The sequence below is a fragment of the Solea senegalensis genome, linkage group LG20 (genome assembly GCF_019176455.1).
Source record: "Solea senegalensis isolate Sse05_10M linkage group LG20, IFAPA_SoseM_1, whole genome shotgun sequence".
Classification (NCBI taxonomy): domain Eukaryota; kingdom Metazoa; phylum Chordata; class Actinopteri; order Pleuronectiformes; family Soleidae; genus Solea; species Solea senegalensis.
Genome location: NC_058039.1, coordinates 1369358 through 1392455, shown reverse-complemented (window position 1 = coordinate 1392455; position 23098 = coordinate 1369358). Strand labels below are relative to the sequence as shown.

The 23098-nt window shown below is 41.7% G+C and overlaps 1 protein-coding gene across 2 annotated transcripts in view; it reads right to left on the bottom strand.

The window, feature by feature from the left end:
* LOC122786307 (engulfment and cell motility protein 1) overlaps positions 1 to 23098 on the bottom strand; it is a 45202-nt gene that overhangs the window by 17542 nt on the left and 4562 nt on the right. Inside the window, exons 6-7 of one of the 2 annotated variants that reach the window (XM_044052509.1) lie at positions 22159 to 22267; positions 8267 to 8403 (exon numbers count right to left, since the gene is read on the bottom strand). In XM_044052509.1, the coding sequence (XP_043908444.1) occupies positions 8267 to 8403; positions 22159 to 22267 (246 nt within the window). Of the gene's footprint in view, positions 1 to 3620; positions 4068 to 8266; positions 8404 to 22158; positions 22268 to 23098 lie in introns of those variants that run through there. The other variant, XM_044052511.1, reaches the window with a different exon arrangement.

Sequence of the window (23098 nt, the reverse complement as noted above, 5' to 3'; positions counted from 1 at the left end):
ATTTGCTTAGGGAGAGCAAGTGTTGCAGCAAACATATGCCGTGTTTCCTCACTTCTTATGGTTGGAGGAAGGTGAGCCTCATAACAGTGACACTCTGACCACGGACAGTGAGTGTCTGAGTAAGAAAGCGCTGTGTTAGTTTCACCTCCTGAAACAAATCATTGTTTCCACACAAACGGGACAAAACACTTCAACTTGAACCCAAACTCGAGCACACTTCAGAAAATACGATCACCAACAATGATAACACGACACCGGCCGCATTCCAGCGTGTATCAAGGAAGAGTCACTTCAACACCTGAGAGCCTTTGTTGGCTCTTTTCATTGTCTACAAGGAGCCTAAAGTACACATTGTAAACGGCGTTTACATAGTAATGCACATTCATTTACAAAGAAAAATGAACAGATCAATAATTACAAAGAGTACTATAGAGTAAACTAGAGTTCAGTTGTCTTTTCCCCTGCCGATTTGCAGGGAGCTGCTGAGGCAACGAGACCAGAAGATCATTATCTTGATCCACAACAAAGCAAAATGTTTGCTCTGCCTCTCCACTCATGCAATTCTGACAGTTTGATGCTAATGGCCGAAGATCTCTCTGTGGTCTGATTAGTAAGCTCAGCTTTGGCAGCGTGAGTGGGCCAACGCTGCAACGCTGAGATCAGAGATGCCCCTTTAGGCGCACACAGAAACACACACAAGAAGGTTTGTAGAGAGACACAAAGCTTCGAAAGCTCGGCATCCACCCTTTTGCCCTTGTAACACACGAAAAGAAAGAAAGAAAAACATCAGAACAAACGACATCACACACACCACAGTTATTTGTGCGCACACGTATGCATATGCACGGATAAATGTGTGTGGAAACAAATCAACAACGTTGTATAAGAGGTGGGAGGGTGAGGCGGCCATGATATAAATAGCCTGTCTGAATGCAACAATAGAGGTGGGGGGTCAAGAGACAAGAAAGAGGAGGAGGAAAAATGAGAGAGGAAGAGCAGGAGGGAGAAGACAAAAACAAAAAGGAAAAGATATAGAATACTAAAGGAGGAAAAAAGGTAAAGGCGAGGTACATAAAATGCAGGAAGAGGATTGGGGGTGTGGTTGATGATTCTAGTCATATTTTGTACTGTTTTATGCAACGCACAACGGCATATGGAAGTGTGTGTGACACTTTCACCAACGGTCATCCACTGCTTCCTGGAATCCAAACATGGCGTCCACCCAAAACCTTTGCCACCTGCACTGGCATTCATTATTGTCACATCACGTGTGACAATTTCATTATGTTGCAATTTCATGTCATGTTGCTTAAGAGTGTCCCATATTAATTCACTAAATTTAAACACCACGACTAAATATTCTTGAACTGCACATCATTCGTAACAGATTCATGAGGGTTGATGAGAGTGTCAATCAGCTCCAGTTGCCGGGGCTTTTGAGGATAATCCCACATGGGACGGGTCAGTCTGGCTGAACAAAGCAGATTATCTCCTGTCCTCTGTATCATACCTCGGCCAGAACGAAAAAATGTCCAACACCAATAAAAAATAAGCTTTGTGTTACATTATTAATGCCGAGTGCTGACTACATGATCTTTTGGTTTGTTGCGATGGTCACTATAGCCGTGTTTCCACCAAGTGGAACAGTTTTGTTCGGTATAGTACGGTTTCCATTAGGAAAGTACCAAAAGTACCAAAACAAGGCAATCAGAGATGGCAGACTTCGCCACATTCGCGCAACAAGCCTCCGTCGGTCTATATGTGTAACAGACTCTGGTGCCTCGACGGTAGAGTGCCTGACTCCAGATCAGAAGACTGAGTGTTCAAATCCACGTCAGGGTCACAATTCTTGGGCCTCTGTTGCTCATATTGTAAGCAAGTGTGGAAACACAGACCCCGGCTTGAGGTACCAGAGTAAAATTGTATCTCAAGACCGGTTCTACCCTTGACAATCCGCTGATTGGGAGACAAAAAAAACATCACTCCCTTGCGATTGGTGTAAACGTCCCATGGAAGCCGAGGCAGACGCCCACAGTCATTCTCATACAAAGCTTGACGTCTTGTTGAGACAAACAGCCACAAATCGAGCAGGAAAAACAAGGAGCTGCTGGATGTCACCCGTAGAAAAGACCAAACTAAAACTAGCAATGGCGTCAGAAGCATGTATGTATGATATTTACTGTGTTGGGTTATGAGAGGAGGACTGGTTAGACCATCAGTCCCTGAAAGAGAATTTGAGGTAACTTCATCACTTCTCTTTCAGTTTGCCATGTAGGCTGTTTACATTTGTGACCTTAGGACATGACTTGTTACATTTTGGAAGGCAGAACAATATAAAATCAATCATGCCAGACTTTCTGTGGGGAGGTTATGAGGTGTCCCAGACCGGTTCTTGATTTTGGTTCACAGTAACTCACTGCACTGTATAAAACAATCAATTTTCGGGGGCCAAGGGTCCTGAAGGGTCTGTTACTTCTATCTACCACTGTGCTTAAAACATGCATTTTGACCTAGGCATTATTCAGCTAAAGTGCTCACCCGGAGCCCTCTCCTCGGACACCGAAGAACAATGTTTTTTTGGAATTGAACTTCCCTCTCATTTTTGGGAGCAGTTTCATCTCCGGCTCTGATCTTGACTTTCCCTTCTCCATGAATAAGGTGAAGGTCTTTTCTCCTCCTAAATCCTCTGAGTCAAACATTAGAGAGCTGGAGGACCCTAGTGGTCCTCATGCAAGTCACTTCAAGCCATCAGCTCCAGCCTCAGTCATATCCAGAGCCAGAGCTGTCGGAGCAAAGAACGACGTCTAGTAAAAAAATGTGGATTGAAAAACTATACAGCAGAGAGTTGCTTTCAAGGCACGTGCTGCCATCTGCAACCACTGCTGAACCATAGTTGTTCAAACTATTGTACCGAAACTGAAAAGACTATATTACACAAATATAATGTAAATTCTTACGGATTATTATTATTATTACTATTATGACTTTTGATACAGTATTTCTTCGCTTGAACATTTGTTAGACAGTAAAAGACGTTTCTTCACACAGTTCACAAAAAGTCTGGCATTGGATTGGAGTGTTGGCATTGGATTGCTATGATGACAAATGGAGGGGTGTTGATGATGTGGAGTAATCTCATTCACAACAACAAAGCCCAACCCCCCACCCCACACATTGTACAATACAGATGATGCATGTGTGTGTGTGTGAGATGGGGGGTAGGTGAACGGAGCATGTGTGTATACATGCATGGGTTTCTGGGTGCTATCTATCAGGTTATGATTGTGTGACTGAGTTTGTGTGTGTGTGTGTGTGTGTGTGTGTGTTCATGAAAAGACTGACCGAGGTCCTGGTCTAACCTGCTTACGCCTCGTCGAGTCTACACCAGCCCATCTGCCGCTTCTCTCCCTCTCCGCTGTTCTGCTCCTGCCTCGTCTTCTCCATCTCTCCCTGCCTCATCCTTCCCCACTTCTCCTCCTCCGCAGCCAGGCAACAACACAGACACTCCCCTCCCTCTTCCTCCCTTACTACTACCACCACCCCTTGCTCCGTGCATCCGTGATAACCACTTGCAAAGCACTCTCTCTTTCTCAATCCTTATTTCCATTCTTGATACTTACACGTCACCTCCATGTTTCCAAGTGTGGTGTGATACTCTCCACAGTGACTGATGAATCCTCCTGCTTTTGCCAGAGAAGGGAGTTGTAACCTCTCGACAGGAGACAAGGATGCTGGAAGGATGGATGGATGGATGGTTGGATGGAGGGAGGGAGCAGATGGCTCCTTGGAAGAGCAGTCTAGCTGAGTGTAGACACTTAGCTTCAGCGTTAGCCACAACAAGGGAAGACTAGTCTGTCAACACAGTTCCTGCACCTCCTCCTCCTGCCTTTTCTCTTTGTTCCTGAATTAGTTGTTCATTCCTTTAGTTTTCCGGCTCGACTCTCTTTCGGCATCAAATCTTTTACTTCAAAATAAAAGCCACTCTGACAAACTCTACCTATCCTCTCCCTACTCTGACATTTGTGTGTGTCTCTCTATCTGCCTTTCCTCCCTCCCACTGTGAATCTAAGAGCATCAGCCAGGCTGCTCTGCTTCACTTATGTTGATCTCCAGGCTTATGCCCTGATTGGACACACGCCACAACCAGAGACGCCAATGATGGCAGAGCAAATGGATCACATGATATGTGTGTATGTGTGTGGGAGAGAGAGAGAGAGAGAGAGAGAGATTTGATGGAGGGGAGGAAGGGAAGAATGACAGAAGAGGAGGAGAAGAAGGAGGAGGGGTATTTCAAGTGGCTGCACGCTGCTTCACTGGTGAGGTTGTATTTTTTTTTTGCCCGAGCAGAGAGAGAGAGAGAGAGAATGAGGCTTTTGTTTTTCTCCTGTGGGGAAGGAGGAGAAGGAGGAGAAACTCTCAGCACAGATGTTTGGATGGAGAGACAAACGGCCGTACAAGACCGAGCGTCTGATAGACTGACGCTCATAAAACACAGACGTGCCCACATGCAGCGGAGAAGTGGCTCCATCTCACACACACACACACACACACACACACAGATCCAGAGTGCTGCAGCACAGCAGCGGTAATTGGACAGTGGTTGCTATGGAAACAGGAAACAGGGGAAACGGTTGCCTGACGGCCAACATTGTGCGCTCTGAGCATCACACTTGCCTCCATTAAACACACACACACGGACTGTGTACACACAGCATGTACACGTCTCTTGTTCTGTAGAACCACATATTTTACTAATGAAATTTAAAGAATAAAAAAGGACACACATATCTGTGTGTGTGTGTGTGTGTGTGTGTGTGTAGGCCGTAGAGCTCCAGTGTTTGCAAGATTCTTTTCAGCCTTTGTTGTAAACAACCAAGTATATCTTGTGAGAGCTTGTGTGTGTGTGTGCATATCTTTGTGCACGGCGCAGGTGCTCGGTCAGCCATGAAGAGCCAGCCGCTGAGAGAGCCATCAGCATTTAAGAAATGCTGCGCCCACCCAAACACTGACACAACCTGGAACAAGGTGCTTTAGTATTCCACACCTCAGAAAGCTCAGTGCCAGCGGCCGTCGGAGCTGAAGGGAAATCTATCCGTACACCATCTGATTTGAATTGAATGCCCCCAGAATTATCTCTGACACGGCGCATCATTCTCCCACAGACTCTGAGGTTTCTTTCATAAATAGCTAAATCACTGGTCACATTATTGGACTGTTGCCATTTCACTGTTGTTGAAATGTTGACTGACTGATACAAAATAGAATATATAGCAGACTATTGCAATCAGTAAAACCCAAAGCACATTTGTGCTAACTGTGCTAATAGCTGGAGCACTATAACGTGTACTCTACCACTATGTGGGCAGGATTATGTCCTTTACTGATAGGATTATGTCCTATAGAGTAGGGGATTGTATCAGGGCCCTTGCTCTGTATACAAATCTATTTGACCTTTGATATTTGATGATTTATATTATTTATTTGACTCATTTAATCCATTATTTTTTAAATTATTTGTTATTTATATCATGAAAACTGTTCATATGTTCCGATTCCATAAACACCCAATGCATTATAATGCATATAACACAGTGCATATAAAAAGGGTTGTTGATTAGGCTCTGGGTTGAGCTAAGCATGATACCATGGGTCAGAGACATGACTGTGTTTGTTTTGTTTTGGTTTCTGTATGATTCCAAACGATTGTGGTCTAAATTGTTAATTTCTCCCTTATTATGTGAGTCTGGCTGTAGCAGTAAATGTGAAAGAAGCCAAATGTCCTGTTCTATGTCTCTCTATTCACGAAGATGTCTCCACCACTCTAAAACATATACTTCTATTTCATCTAAATTGGTTTTATAATTTGCATTTTCTCGTACTGATGCAAAATCTGCATCAAGTTTTTCTTGTGTGCTTTTTAGGCCACAGTCATCTACATTAGAGGAAAAAAAAAGTTTCTTTCATGCACAGTCAGTGACAGATTCGGTTTAAAATAAACATCCGAGTGTCTTGTTGACAGAATTGTGAGGAAAATTGCAACTTTCCGACATCGTCAGAGGAGCTGATGTCTCCAGAGTGTCTCTGAGTTCAGAGCCGTTGCAAACTGAGCCTCAGCATTTGAGTCTGGAAGCGCTGAGCTGCACACGCACCATTTAGCTGATAGAGAGCCCTTGAGACCAAATAGTCCTACTACTGACAAGCTGCTGCTGAATTTCAAAATCCCAAGGTACCGCGTTATGAAGGATGAGGCTGGGGAGAAGGATGGGAAGCATCGTCTATTTCAATTTGATTGCAATCGGCTGTCGCCTTTGAGGTAGAGAGGGTGAGGAGGACAGGATGGAATAACAGAACAACCTGCGAGGGGAGCTGTGTTTACAGCATGAATGTTGCGTTTTAACCACAAATGAAAATCATCATGTCTATTAGAGATGGTCTTATAACTTCTGGTACATGTACATTCACTGACTTAACACAACGTTTCCGTTCATTTTATCATTTAGATTAGACAAACACAACATCATGACAAATCTGCTACAGTCTCTTTGAAGGCTTTGGGCAATTTCATGTAATAAAACTCCAGCAGCTGCTATAGAGAATTAGGGACACTCCCCTCAGCTCATTTTGGCCCTAAAGACAATATTTACTGTTGATTGCCAAGTCTGAGTCCACTAAAGAGCTGCCCATTCAAAAAAAAGTCACAGTCAGAGGAGTAAATCATTTTCCTGACAGAAGTTAAGAGAGAGAAGGAACTGTCACCTGTTTGTGCTGCTGCTGCTGTTGTGAAGCTGCAGGTACTAGTAGAGAAAGAGAGAGACCGACAGAGAGGGTGGGTTCACCAGCTCTCTGTTAACTTAACCAGCCCCGTGATTAAACTGCACAAGTGAAAAATATCACCTCTCTACCCGTTTGCTGTAGAGGGGGTTTGATTCCAGGGCTTTAACTTTTAAATGATGGGCAAAAACTGACAAAGTGTCACTGTAAAATCCAGTTACAGTGACGTTCACCCACTGTGACTCCACTGCAAGGGGAAAACATGTCTGTGGTGTGGGTGTGTGTGTGTGTGTGTGTGTGTGTGCGCTGCAGCTCTAAGGGCAGAAAGGACAAAAATGGATCAAAACAATGCATCTTATTAAAATATCACCAATTATAAAATTTATTTTCTTTCTTTTTAATCTTGGATCTGTGCGCTAGTGAACGTCAGACAATATTGCGGCATTCACACGGTTGTTTTCCCATCATTTAACTTTCACCAATGTCACTGAGGACGATGCAACCCCAACATTATTTATCATGATCAACAACAAAAAAACCAAAAACAACGAATTAGCAACTACAGTGTCATCTTCATGTAGCACAGACTGAAGGACTAGTTCACTTATATAAGGGCACTTTTTCTGAGGACTGAACCACAGCAAATCACTGTGTAAGCAGTGACCTGGTCACAAGGCGGCTTGTAGCTTGTGTTGACTTACTTGACGTTTGATATCATAATTAGTTTGACAAAGCTGGGAAAAGCACACAGCATCTGCTGACTGCTACAACGGACGCCCAACTCAGAAACACAGCACACAGAATCTGTCGCAAACACCTCATTACTATCACCGTCTGGCCAGACACATATTTTTCCAGCGTGAACCGAATCAACATTCTCAAGATTACAGGAAGAATTTCATCTTCATCCAGCTCCAGATGAAGATGTAGGAGCCTAATCAGTGGCTCAGTCCATGGAGGCAGCTAATGTTTCATGTCAGGGGGGTAAAAAAAAAAAGGCAAATCTCCAGAATCTCCATCTGTATCATTTCAAAAGAAAGCCCTAAAGCATGCTTTTCTATGCTGACATTAAAACTAAAACACATTTTCTCGTCTATGCCCCTTAATCGGGTCTGACACTTGAATGCACATGCCATCCTCATAAGCGATTATCACAGAATGTGACTGTGCAGAGAATCAGTGATTTATGATGGAAATGACATGTGTATCATGGCTTTACAAAACAAGCAAAAACCTGCATCACAAACTGTCATCCATGCAGTAAAATCCAAAAAATACCACTGCTGCATTTGTGTGTCCCAAATCTATACTACATATTATTAGATGACATGTGTAAAATAAACACACACCACTAGTTTGCGACTTCAAATTTGGAAACTATTTTTAAACTCCCATTTTGGCCCCTGCCATTGGTGGCTCAGGCCCTAATTATCAGCAGAGATGGAACTGGGACAGCATGGTGGGTTTCATTTAGCTGATCGCACACACAGTGTACCTTGTTGAAGTCTTCACTTGTGGCTCTCATCTCCTTCCACGTCTTGTTAAGCAGCTGGATGGAGATGCAGAAGAATTCCTCAAAGGAGCGATCGTGGGTGAAGAACATGGGGTGGAAGTCGAGGCAGTTTTCACTGGCTGTGAACACAAGAGAGAGGCGTGCCGTCACGTACGGCTGCAGTTTGAACGAACCTGCAATCATTTGACTTGTCATAATCTACTTTGCCTTGGGTTTGTGAAAAAACCCCAAAAAACTCTTACTTAATGTTATGAATACAATGGTTACATTCATTCTACAACTTGTGGGCAAAATGTTATCATTGGCAAGTTTCTCTACCAAAAAAGCTTAATATAACTATGCAAATAACTTATAGTTATATTATAGCTCATCTTACATATTAAAATAATGACTATAAGTTGACCAATTAAAACTTTATTCATTAAAATATGTAAGTTTTTGTTGCCTTTATGAATTCATCACTTCCCCACATGAATGAGTGGAGGTGTTGCAGTCAGTTCAAACAGATATGCAATAACAGTAGGACTTAGAAGGCTGAACATTGTAGGGTTTTTGTTTACAAAGCTTTTATAGCATGATCATGATTCTGACTCCATAGATTGCATATAAAAAGACACAATCCTCCAATTTCAAAACTAACTACCGTTGTGAATCCTGACCAGTGCCGTATCAGTTTTTCCTATTTCCCTCTGAAAGGAAACACAATTTACAAAACGGACATAATGTGCTATTGAAGAAGACCTGAAACTAGCAACTGAGAACATAAACAGGGAAATGGTCAGTGATGTTGTAAATCAAGTGTGATGTAGACTCATTTTCTCATTGTCTTCTGTTCAAACAGAGTTCTTTTAGCAACCAGCAGAGACTATATTCTTAGTCACGGGTTGGACTGAAGTAGTGAACTAGAAGAAAATGTCCTTTATTTATATATATATATATATATATACACATAAATATACATATATAAAAAGGACATTTTCTTCTAGTTCACTACTTCAGTCCATATGGTCTATGCTCCCGTCAAGTGCATGTCATCATAAAGTGGAACAATGATAAAGAACTGACAGATGGCCAACAAAGGTCAGTTTAATTTACCTTTCCATCTGCTGAATGACTCATATTATACTAGTGGCTCTAAAAATGTATAAATATGTCACAAAGCCAGAAGGGATGTGGCCCCAAGCCTGAACCTGAACACAAGAGAATCCCAGACACACACACACAGACACACACAGACACACACAGACACAGACAGACACAGACAGACACAGACACAGACACACACACACACACTGCTACTTCAAAAGATAAATACGCATGTGTAAAGAAAGTCATCACACACATGCTGCTGACATTTTAAATGGTGCATGTTTATTATAGATGACACACACGATAAGTTCAAAATATGTCATTTTCTGACATAATGCAGTAATGTTATGGCAGATAATCTAACTGACCTTTTCGAGATTCTGTGATTTAACAACAAACATGGCAGAGATTATCTTTTAATATAAACAACCGCTGAGAATGGGATATATTGTTCCCCACTGAAGTGTGACTCAGTGTAAGTGAAAGTTCGGCTCCCCAACAACTTCAAACTAAAGATATTCCTTGGAGACAGGATTAAGTTGAGATTTCTCATTTTCCAAAACCACATGCGGTTTATTTTATTTATTAGCAGTGAGCTGAGGCATTTCCATCCACACTCTCTTTCTGAGGAGGAGTGTCTGAGATCTGAATGAGAGGGTAGAGGAAAAGACAGCACTCTCAAGTGTCCAAACCATATTAACCAGAGTGTACAATTACAAGGCTCTGCATTCACTGGAACTAAATGTGTCTCCCTCTTCTGTTGTTTTGATGAGTGGCTGTCTTGTGCCAAAAAGTTGGTTCAATTAAAGAGATTCAATGCGGAGCAGCAGGGGAACCGTCTCGCCACACAAGCAGCCATGAAATTGCATGGAACGGAGTGATGGCCGGAGGCGATCTGAGCCTTGATTTGGAGTGATGGATGGGAGATTAAGGGAAGGGCGAGGTGGCAAAATCCAGGGGGGATGTGCTACCAGTCCTGGTAGTCAATCAAGAAACTAATGAAGGTGAACCAGAACGGATGCCGACTGGCTGCTTAGTCAAAAGTAAAGTGGCACAGAAGAGGAGAGGAAAACATTTGAAAATACACAGAGAAAATGTGCAAATTCATGGAAGAACTCCTTCTTTAGGAAGGAGTTTGGAGAAAATGACTCACAAAACTTCTCCTTCGAGTTGAAGTTTAGAGTGACTCCCGCACTAAATGGACTGTTTATTGATGGGCAGCACCCCTGAGGGGGCAAGGTGAGTGGAATTACATGTCAAGGCTTATTTGGGAGATTAGGACAGTGAGCAGTCTCATGTGGCTCTGGAGAAATTTCTCCGACCTGAGGTTTTCGCAGGACATGCTGGGTTGTAGACAGTTTTATCACCGCTCACTGGGCTCGGCAGCATCCTGAAGCAGCACCACGGTGAGGCCAAGAAACGCTCTGTGTTTATTTATATTTATACAATTCAGGGACATGAAAATAAATAATTAACGTATCAGCTAATTAAAAAGACTATCATGGCATCTAAAAGCCACACGCTCACGCGCTCTGGAAATCAAAGATTGTATTGCACCAGCAGGTTTCACCTTCTCCCCAGTTCATCTCGCACGAGATTAATGAGGTTTGTGTTTGAAAACTGCTCTTTTTCCCATCCAATGATTCAATTTCAACATATACTTCGAAAATGGGGGTGCACTCAAACCTTTGTGCGGTTCACAGTGTTCTACATCACAGTACTCCCCTCGCAAACGTGCTCTCATGGTTGCAGAGTGTGGATCACTGAATATTTCATCAAACTAACAAAATTCGCCCGTGCTGGGGAAACAATTCAAGATTGGATCTGAGTGCAGCTGCTCTACATTTTAGCAGAAGCCACACATTAAAACACCACGGGGAAGGTATGCGGTGGAATATTTACATTGATGGAAACTTTTATCTCAAATATAAAGTTGTGTTCCGTGTACTCCACTGCTCTAGATTTCAGGTCACGCAGCCGTTTCATTTTAGTTGACAATGACTGAATGTGGATGCAAACAACCTCAGCACTTTATAGTTACTGTCATTGCACATTCAAACGGCACACAAATACAGAGCCAGAGCACTACAACAAACTACATTACATTCTGCCTTCAGGAATTTCAATGTACAGCTCCTACAAAGGACAATTTGGTGCCTCCCTTTTTTCTTTTTCAGCAAAGCAGCTTCTTTCCAGCTGGCTGAAATGTCACAGTTGCACAAATGCGCTTAACATTATCCGCCTGGGGAGAGAGGGGGAGAGAGAGAGAGAGAGAGATGCACTAAATGAGTGCAAAGTCATGTTACTGTGATGCGGTAACTATTGCTTTAGGCAACAAGGATAATATTTTGCACACTAGACAAATAAAATACCATCTAAATCAGTGACTGGCTGAATGTTGTAGCTGGATCGGCTGCACCGTCATTCTCACTACTAATCTTACGTGTTCATGGGCATAAGCATGTGTATGTGAAAGACTGTGGTCACATTAGAGACCGCAAAGTAAAGTAAAATATCATAGCAAATCAATACTCAGAATACTTCATTTTGCTGAGAGTCGAAAGATTAGCATAGAAACGACTTGTTACAGTACATAAATTACGGATTCTATATTTTCAGGACATCTACAGTAACAGTATCCAAACCTCATGTTTGTTAAGACACCAAAAAGAAAATGCTGTACTTGCTGACAGAGCAGGAACACAGGCAGCTTCATTATTTCTTGCTCAGCACTAAGCCAAGCTACTATTATTCCCAGTCAGCAACGCCATAAAACCAGTACTCAAAACAAGTAAACTTCTCTCCACTGATTTATGTCTAAAGTGCAAGCTTTGATTCATCACAGGTCCTCATTTCCAGCACCACTCTATAGTCTGCAGGTCTCCTTCATGCTCAGCAAGTGAAACGTACTGTACGTCATCTGCATACAACAGTGTGGCCACAGTACATGAATGAAAAACAACGTAGGAGTCCAAACATCCACTTGTTTCAGCCAGAAAATGTTGTAAAATCCACCCCGCTGTGTTATCGACTAACACAGGCAAAAGGCGCTTGATGTAAAGACTTAGTGGCATAGTAAAACTTCCCATTAAGGCCTGAGTTTAATAGTCTATGTTGGAGAAGCTCCTTGTAAATCCAGTCAAATGCCTTCTTAAAGTCAATGACACAAGTAAAACGGATCTGCCCAGACGACAAGTGTCCCTTGTAAACACAAGTTGTAAAAAAAGACCACTATATCCACCACTGATGACACATAATGTGGCAAGTGTGCGGAACTTCAGTCAATGGCTCACAAAGAAGTGAATTAGTGGTCTAAGAATCTCATGTGAAGAGAAAGTGAGTTATTTTACACAGAGTGAAGTACTTTGACTGAAATGTGGTCGACTGTTCAGCTCTATTACAACAACACTTTGCTCTTTTTGTATTTCCCATTGATAGCAATACCTAAAGTGCTCCATTTGATGTGGAATTTACAGCCACATAAAACGACACAGCCTGTGTTTCCGAAAAAAAAAAAACCAGAGGCTAAACACTGGTCCTGTAATTGGTTGGAACAGGTGACAGAAAAGCCTCTTTTCATTTCAGCCATTTCCCAAAGGCAACGTATTGCGGTCGTAGAGATGAGGTGGACAACTGGACGCTTCGAGCGCCCGAGGAGTCTGACAGTTTTTGATGGATGAGTCACAGAGGCAGACACACACACACACAATCACACATACATGACTCTGCCTGTAGCTGCATGATGTGCTATGTAGCAGCGGGGTGAATATTAACTCGCTCTCAATTTCAGTCACAACGTATGGCTGTTTCCAGCCGAGCACACGGGTCTAAAGCACAAAGTCTAGCTGGACGGAAAATGGGCTTCAGTGACTTTTCTTTGTCCTGAAAGGTTTTGGCCCATCTGCACGGCCAGATGTTCAATCCCTGTACTACCCATGAGCGAGGTAACAGGACACTGTGATGAACAGGTTACATTACGCTGGGCCATATGGGCCCTCGCCGATCTCTAGAAAACTATGAAAACTATCAAGAGTGAAGACTGAATAACAAAAGAGAACTGTGCACCTGTTTATTATTTGTGAGGCAAATCACAATACCCCAAAGCCAAAGGTGACGTCGTTAGATTGTTAGAACAGCGTAATATTCATTAAGGATAAAAAACTAAATGGCTGGAGATCATCACATATGAGCATTTGGAACCAGCAGATGCTTGCTTGAAACTGAAGAACCAAAAAATGCAGGATTATGCTCCACTCCAGCCTTGAGTTCTGTCTCTGCAACTTTGAGTAAAATCGAACACACAAATCCAAGAACTTTGCAAACAGCGACACACATGCAGCACTCGCATGTTGACAAATGTAAGTTATTTCCAGTGGAAACAACTCATAATCATCTCTAGGTTTCTTTTCTGTCTCAGTAACTCATGACTATGACTGGAACCATATGACATGAATGCATCATAACCTCTGTAGGCAGAGAGGACCTCCAAATCAATGGTTTTCAACAAATTAGACACATCCTCACCGTGATCACACAATGTCTTCACAAAAGTAAAATGGCTGGGGTCCTGACAGTCTCAGCTATCCTTTCATCTAGTGGGATTTGTGTGTGGTTGGGTTAAGGTCAGGGTTCAGGTCGGTCTTCCTGAAATGAGCGTGCGACTCTTTTTCTGTGCGCGGGGATGCAAGCGTGACAGAGAGCGGGACAGCTGTCGCCCGTCATGCTCATACCAGAGGCTGTTCGATGTGAAAGCTCTGAGGGCACGGTGACGTCAAACAGGGAGCCAATTACTCAACTGGCCACCACACAGATGAGTCCCGGGCATGAGAGAGGTGACTAAGCATGTGAGCTTGTGTTGGCAGCTGTTTGTGCGCCTTTGTGTGTGAGTGAAAGAGCGAGCGAGCGACGTGTGGGCTCAATGCCATCCTGGCATCTGTCTAGGTTCACCGTGTGTTTGTGTGTGTGCGCATGTGCAAAAAAAAAAAACGTCCAAAATCACCTTGCAGCTCGAACACACGGTGAAAAGTGTCATCCTCGGTCTAATTACAATACCAGCATGACCCGATGTCCAACTGTGACAAGGGGAGTGTAAGTGTGTGTATGTCTAGGCTTCTGAGGACCAGTTTGTGTTGCACACCTTATGGTGTGAGGACAAAGTGAGGTCATTTTGGCCAATCCTCACAACTCACAAGGACAGGGTAGAAGGATGTGACGGTAACAGTAAGGTGGTACAGGGAGGGCATTGTGAGTGTAAATAAGCAAATGTGTGAGTCTCCACTTCAGTCAAGTCACTGCAGTAGCATGGCTTCTTCCAGGTTTACACGAGTGTATTGTTTAGCCATTTATATATTATTGCAAGTCATTCCGAGTTGATTTATACCAAATATTTCAATTCAAACACTTATTGATGCTTTAGAGACAAACTTTGGATGAGGACAGAGAACAGGGAAAAGTCAAAGCCCTATTCCTCTGTGGTTCCTAATTCGATAACTAAACCACTTTAGCATGCAGAGGACCCACTGGTGGTCAAGATGCATTAGACGACAGAGAGGCAGGAGCAGATGAAGAGAGAAGACGAGGGGAGACATTTTAAATACTGATTTGTACCATTTTAAATCCGATGTTTTCCAAGAACATGAAGAATGTCTGCGTTGTACCATCTGGAGTGCAATAGGAGAGTCAGTGCAACATTGACACGAGTAAAAAAATGTGCAATGCTGTTATTTTACTTGTGTATGTATACTGTAACTGTGGTAGCTAGTGGCCATAGCTTACTTCAAAACCCGCCAAAGGTTCAAACGTCGTTGATGACAACAATTTACTGATTGGCTGACGACACACGTCAGTCAAAGTTATAACCAAATAGGAAATGGCAGCTTCAATGAAAGGCCAGCAATACTACTACAGCAGGTCCACGGAGCTATGATGCATTTAAAGACATATGGAAAATCCAGTTCAGCTTCACAAAAAATAACCATATTCTTTCTGGAAATATAATCATAAAATACTGAAATATTTATTGAATTCAGACACGTTCAGACACACATTACTTACTTGATTATTAAAATAAATAAATAATAATAATAGTAATAAAAAAATACTTTTTTGATATTCAAAAGGGCCTTCTCTGCTGGCCCTGACAGCCCACCGCTGGGTATTTCAGAAACTACTCATCTACTAGGACTGTCACACAAAGCCTTCTTTGGCGTTTACAGAGAATGGTTTTGAAAAAAGAGAAAATATCTAGTTGGCATGGCTATCAAGGTAAAAAAAAAAATGTTGTTAATGCCAGAGGTCAGAGGAGAATGGACAGACTTGTGATAGAACAAGTCTGTGATAAAACGGAAACAGCACTCTTGTTACAACCAGCAGAAGATCATCTCTGAATGTACAACACATCAAACCTTCAAGCAGATGAGCTACAGCTGTTTATTTATTACTTTATTAGGTGTTCTGTGTCCCTAATAAAGTGACATGTGAGTGTAAATACATCATAATTACACTTCAGTTCTAATTTTACAAGTGGCAAAATTGACACACTAAAGAAATACACTCACATTAAGTTAGAGCTAAATATTATGTGACATTGTTACGGTGCGTTAAGGGGCAAGTCGAGGGTGTAAAAAAGAAGCAGACACGTTGATGTCAAATGAGAGTGGCAGCATTGTTGCGAGGTGGATTGTATTTCATCCATCGCGCCACTTTAATCGACCAAGGGCTGCCGAGAACTGTCAAGGGACTGGAGTGTATGAAAAAACTTCAAGGACGCTCAAGACTGGAGATTCTGGATCACACATCCGTCATAGCCTGTTGTTATTTGTGCACTCCAATTGAGAAACCTTTTGCTGATGTATGCCCAAAGCTTATCAAGTGGAAAACCCTGAAGAACGCTTGCCGCCTTTAACACAAGGCTGCAACTGACAACTGTGTGAAGTGGCCAAATAGATGCTCGTGTCACGACTTGAGGGATACTCGGGATTCTACACTTGACTTTTTTCCTCCACACACGCCCATTCCCCACTTTACTCATGATTCATGGAGGGAGACTTAAGGGACTGATTAGCTGCAGTAACCCTAAGATTTAGCAGGCTGTTTTTTGTGCTTAGCTTGGCTAAAACTAATGTTAGCAGTCAAGTTTTTTGTGCTTAGCTTGGCTAAAACTAATGTTAGCAAACACATTTTGGGATTGATATTAAGTGACACTCAGCATGTGAGAAAATGTCTCAGTGGGTCAGTAATGCAATTATTCTAAAGGTGAATAGTGACACTTGTAGTAAATGTTTGGATTATTCAGTTAGTGCTAATTCATTTACGTTATGTACATCTTATTAATTAGTTAGAATAAACCTGTGCAATTGTATTAGATTCACATGAGATACTGTTAATAAAATAGACAAGAATAACTTATATCTTGAAGTCATAAGGAAAGTAAAAGTTTTACCTATTTAGGTAGAATTATATTATATCATATTATACAGTAACTACCTGCCTGTGCGCATTGTGTCACATGTCAGTCTGTTTGTGTCAGAAACACATTGTGGGCCAGTGGAAACACATAACAGCATTTCAATCTCACACTGGCATTTCTCAGGGGTTATAGGTGTTTGTGGAGGAGTATGTGTGTGTGTGTGTTTTTGTGTTTGTGTATTGAAGCGTTGGTGCTTTCAATAGGGGCACAGTGTGATGCTCAGGAGTGTCATTACACTGGGAGTTGTCCTGGTAATGAGTGTGTGTGACTCAAATGAACCTGCTTCTTTGGACAAACTGTGCATACACACATACCGAGGCAACACATGCAGGGAGATGGAAACGAGCTACATAAAGGTTTATTTCTGTCCTTCCAGCAGATGCTAATGTGTTAGAGTTTGCCTTCTACACACATACATTATTTAGGATTATGGTTAAAATAACCATAGCTGCAAAGACAGAGACTGTGGACAGCAAAGTCCCTGGTTAGGTCGCAACTCGGGATCTTTATTGCTTTTAATTTTGTCCCTTGTACCTCATGACTCATTTCCCTATACTGCCCACTTTCACTAAAAAGGCATAAAGTGCCACACAAACAGACTCTAAAAACAAAACCCTGCTGATTTGTTAAAATGCTACAAAAAGAGAACCAAAAAATCAATAAATACACATAAATATAGAGACCAATCCAACTTTCCCACATGATATGCTGTGATGGAGTGCAACAGAGCTGTCCGTGGTGCTGAAAGTGGCCTTTCGTTCTGATTTTGGCTGTGGGATGGAAGACACAGCTACAAATATAAAGGTGATGTACCAGGCAGGTCCATTACTACCAAACACGGCCCTTTCTAAATAACTTAAACAGCATGTGTTGATTTAAAAATGTGTTCTTTTTGCACACATACTAATTAGTGGTAGTGAAATTGGCCTCTGTATTTAACACCTCCTGATTGCACACCTGTGGTGAACACACAGGCCGGATGCAGGAGGAGTGGGCAGCATTATGTGACTGAGTCTGTGGGTTTGTGACAGGCTGCCCATACTGTGTGTCCCTTTCGTGCTGTTGTAAATGTAAAAATAAACTGTATTGTAAACTTGTATTGGTGTCATTTGTTTTCAAATTCACAAGGAAGGAGGAGGAGCGAGAGCATGAAAGTTTTGCATGCGTGCGAGAGGACAGACGTTCTTGCGTGAATCCACAGAGAGAGAAAAAGAGAATCTGAAATAAATAAATAAATAAATAAAACACTTAAGACAGCACAGTAGGAAAAGATGAGTGAGGTTGAAAGGCAACGTGAGCAGCCCAGGGTAAAAACCAAGAATGAGGCTTGTGAGGTGTTTTATCCTCCTGAGCCAACAAGAAGAGCGTGTCTGGTCCCGGCTACACTCACACGATTATTTCACTTAGACTGAGAGGAAATGAGCAACTGAGACACTGCTGTTGTCACAACTGATCTGCTGATTGTTTTCTTCTGCTACTGTGCATAGGTGTGGAGCACTAGAAAAGAAGATAAAAGATTAAAGAGGTTTGGACGGGTTTTAAAGAATTCAGTTTTGGTCGACAACTAGAACTTTTTAATGGAAAGTTAACGCAGTCTTGTTGCCTTGATAAAGTTTTGGGAAGCAGCTCGGCTTCTCTGGGCTTGCTCTGCACGATGAAACATTTAGAAGGTACAACTACAGCTGCACTGACAGCTATACCACCTTGTTCTTGCATGCTTTCTATATTCCACTACATGCTGTACAAGATTATTCACAAGAAATATAAGCTGCTGGGTTTCAGAAGAGGGGTAAACTCGACAAAAAGTATAATATGTAGATGTCTGTCTGACACTGTACAGAGTTCACTTCCATTGATTAGTGTGTTTTTGTGCATTTGCTATTTAACACTAAAGTTTGATTTTTCAAGTTTCCATCTAACTGTGCTGCTCTGTTTTTAACATGCTGCTGTTCTTAAACCTTATTTCTGTTATTTTTATTACGTTTTTAATTCTATATTATTGATATGTATGTTGTCTGGACCTGAGTAACATGTAGAGAATGACATTAACCCGAGAGTATCGCCGACAACGAAAAATTTCAATGGTTTCTGAAAGCTAAGAAGTTGCACGTCAAAGCCAACATGTGATTATTATGGTAATTTCACTCGCACTCTTTCAGGAAGCCAGCGTCTCAGTGTCTTTGTCATCAGAGAGGAGAGAGTTGGTAGAAGTAGTTGGTTATACTGTTGAAATTTCAAATTTAATAAGCAAAATCTGTTGTTCGTGTACAACTGCAGTGTGTTTCTAAATAAACATTTTTGTTTAAATTGTTAAAAATGTATTTTAACATGCAGTAAATTGTAAATAATAGCCAGATATTGAAAGTTATTCTGGAAAAATGGCCACAAGCACTTAGTTACAGGACATTTTCTGGTCCATTTAAGGTTAAAATAAGCACACAAAAAAAGGAACCTTAAACCTCGATCAACAAGGTTATTACGGGTAATCTGGATGGAGACATGCAAATCTGCTCCAAATTTCAAGACACTTGATCTTAAAACCACAAATGTCAACGTCACTGTGACACAGAAAAGTCAAGGGATCAAGCGGCTAACTAATAAATTCTCTGGGGATCATGGACGTCAGCTGATGCAATTCATTCAGAGGTTGATAACATTTCATTTTAAAGTGACCAACATCACCATCCAAAGAACCAAAGAACACCTTTATGTCTGCACTCTTCACCTATTTGGCTAAGGAATGACCCAAATTGAGACAAAAGTGTGTACATGAGGAAAAACACCCCGCTTGAAAATGTCACGGCTACACTTCAAGTTAGGGGGAGAAATAAATGTACCACAGTTTCTAATATTCCACAGACTCAAATACCACGCTATCAAAACCAATAAAACCTTACAGAGGCACAGACACTCCCTCCGACATCCTCATTAGTGTCAGGTATTTCATTGTTTCTCTGCTGAAAGGTCAACCAAGTAATGACAGCGGGCGCAGACTCAGACTCATTCCTCTCCCAGTTTTCCTCTGGGGAAATGCACACTCATGCCCCGACATCAGACACACACTCCCTCTAATGACCGGCCGTGACTCGCCGAGCATTTACAACACCTGCCATGGCCCATGTTACATTCATCCTACTCATACATTCATTAGCGTGTGTGCTAATATAGACAGGGCTAATGGGGGGGTGCATGAAAATGCACTTAGCCCTGTACAGGAGAAGACGCAGTGCGCATTATGGCTACTTTGAGACGCATGAGACTATGTTGCTCAGTGTGAGTGTGAGTCTGTACAAATATTTACTGGCGCTGTGGCAGAGATGGATGGAAACATTACGATTTGGGACACAGTCGGTGCAAATATAACACGCCGTCTTTCCTTACCTTTGCCCAATTTCCAGCGGGGGATTTGGTTTAATTCCCTTTACATGTACTTTGTTGTATTGTGTGTCTATACATGACCTAATTCTGTACGTGTAAATCCCTTTGTGTCCAAACCAGACGTACATGCTGTTTGTTATTATGTCAGCAGACAGTGTCTATGGACAGATAGGTCAGTTTTATGGGCTCACCGTATCAATTTATACCGGTCCTCTCATTTTACACATAAACACTTAACCGCATCATAAATATTAATAGACGCTTCAGTCTCCTGGGCTTACAACCACAGTGAGGAGGACATTATGCAACCGCTGGGACCAGAAAGGCCCAGAGCTATAAGTCAAGGTGACCGCTATGATTCAAACCAAGCATGCAGGTCTGTGGGGAAATTCTAGGGTCATAACAGAAATGCATTTTCCTCAAAAACAATATTTTCAAAAGTAAAATTGAAGTGGATCACAAAATATCTCACAAATTAGCTGAATTTATAGGTATGGTTGCATTTTCTTATCATATATTGTCGGTAATTGATGTGAAATTCACTGACTCAACCCAGCTGCAAATATCTGAACTGAAAGTCTCTCAGTAACAAAGTCTTCAAAGACCATTTCATGATGGCACTGTTCAGATTTACTGCATAAGCTTTCAAACTGCATCCTCAGAAAATCCATAGAGATAAAGATGTTTTTCCTGTTTTGGGACAAGGCTGCTAGTTTAATCTGCATGTTGATATGAATGAGGTCAAAGCGATGTTTCACAGCGGATAAAGGGAAGCAATTTTAGCTGTAGAGAGTGAAGGTCAAACAGGCATGTGCATTGGATCTCATTGGGATAAAAAAAAAAATAATAATCAAATCAAATCAAATAAAAGTCCAGAGACATGACCTGCCTTTAAAACAATTACAGACACAAGTAGATGAGCACTAACTAAGATGAAAAGGACACAGGGTCAGTGAAAGAGGTATTGTTTGTTAAGTTTAGTGTCACGTGACTTATCACCACACCTGGACTAAAACCCTCCACAGGTCTCCACAGGTCAGAGCATGCTAGTCAGGCATCTAGAGTATGTTAGTGCAACGAAGCACATTTCTCTTTCGAATTAAATATATACTTCCATTTGCTTTTGCTGACTGTGTGCTGAGAATTTGATGAGGATGGAAAGGAAGGAGGAGACGTTTCCCCTTAAAGCTGGCAGAGATAAGAATATATTAAAAAAGGATGGGAAAATTACAATAAGCACATTTAATAATATATGTATATATATATATATATATATATATATATATATATATATATATATATATATATATTATATTAATACCTACCGAGCACCATTAGGAAAACAAATGACACAATTTAAGCTTACCTCCTTTAAATATAGGCAGAGAAACTGAAAGTGGCCACTACTCTTTAATAGAGCAATGCAGCCAAGTCTATGTACTGTGTGGAAAAAGACAGACATGAGCAGATGAAAAGGGCACATCGGTTCAAAATTGAGTTAAAAATGCCCTCTCCCTCCCCACTGGGAGCAGCAGGGGTCAGTCTAGTGAGGAAGTGAGACCAACTCGCACACTTAAACACGTAAAGACAAATGAAAAGGGCACATCAATTTGGAGTGGACTTGGGCACAGCATCTCCTTCTCTGTGCAGTGTGCCTCCCAGAGGCAGTATATAAGGCTAAAAGGGGCTCAATGGGGGTGAGGTGCATCACTAAATAATGAACTCCCAGCAGCACAGTTTCCGAGCATAATGGCTGCTTTCATCTTCGCATGAAGGGGAATGATGTGTACATAAATGTAAACACCTCACCCGCGGACAAATTAGAGGCATCTCCATCTGTGTGCTCACTGTGATGATAATAAGTACAAGAGCAAAAGAGGCAAAGGAAGAACCACTGAATGAGGAGGGCGTGTGGGTCTGTTTGTCAGTGTAAACTTACGGAGCTCGCCAACTTTGAGTATCTCACAGAGCATCTTGGTCAGCTCGATGCTGCTGCGGCCAAACGGACACTCGTGCTTATCTTCTCGACTGCTGTTCTCCAGGACAATCTGGAAACAAGGACAGTCAGACGTCAGAAAAACCACAAAATCGCGTCACGGTCATGAGTGATTTTGGGCAAATGCAGACAACACAGCGGCAGATTAAGGATGTTTATAATGATTGTTTATATTCTCCCCTCTGGTCTATGTGAACAGACACAATGTAATAATGTGATTTGCATGCTGCTTCCTTCCATCTGAAAACAGGCTCTGCCATGCAGTACTATCAGACCTGACTAAGCATTTGTCATGCTGCTGAATGACCAGGTTGTGACATTTTTGACCGATTCTTTCTTGGACAAGCTTTACCTTACTGTAATGTTGCTCAGAGCTGCATGTAAATCTGGATACAAATGCAGATTAAAGCCTTTACATGCTTCTTTTTTTTTAATCATCTCATTTAATTTGTAGTGTCATTCATGTGGTAGCAGAATGCATTTGCCATCTTCTACTATAGCTCGACTATTGACACTCTATGACAAAGATGAATGAAGATTAGTCAATATTCACATAATTCTATGTAAAAAAAACATAGTTACTTGTTAGGTTTAGTATATTTGTGGCTTTGGCAGGGGTATAAGGTAATAGTATAATAGTAGTAGTAGTAGTAGTAGTAGTAGTTTTACCATAAGTGTTTCAATTATACTAGTTATTATTTCATTTGTGTGATGCTTAAAGCTATCTGAATGAAAACAACAAAAAAACACTACAGCAAAAAAGCTCATCTTAATTATGTGAATGTGGCAATATGCCTTAAAGGAAACTATCAAGGTTCCAATCACTCAAGCTGCTGTTTTTCCCCTCTGGTCGACTGACAGAGCTGAGGCTACACTACTTAAG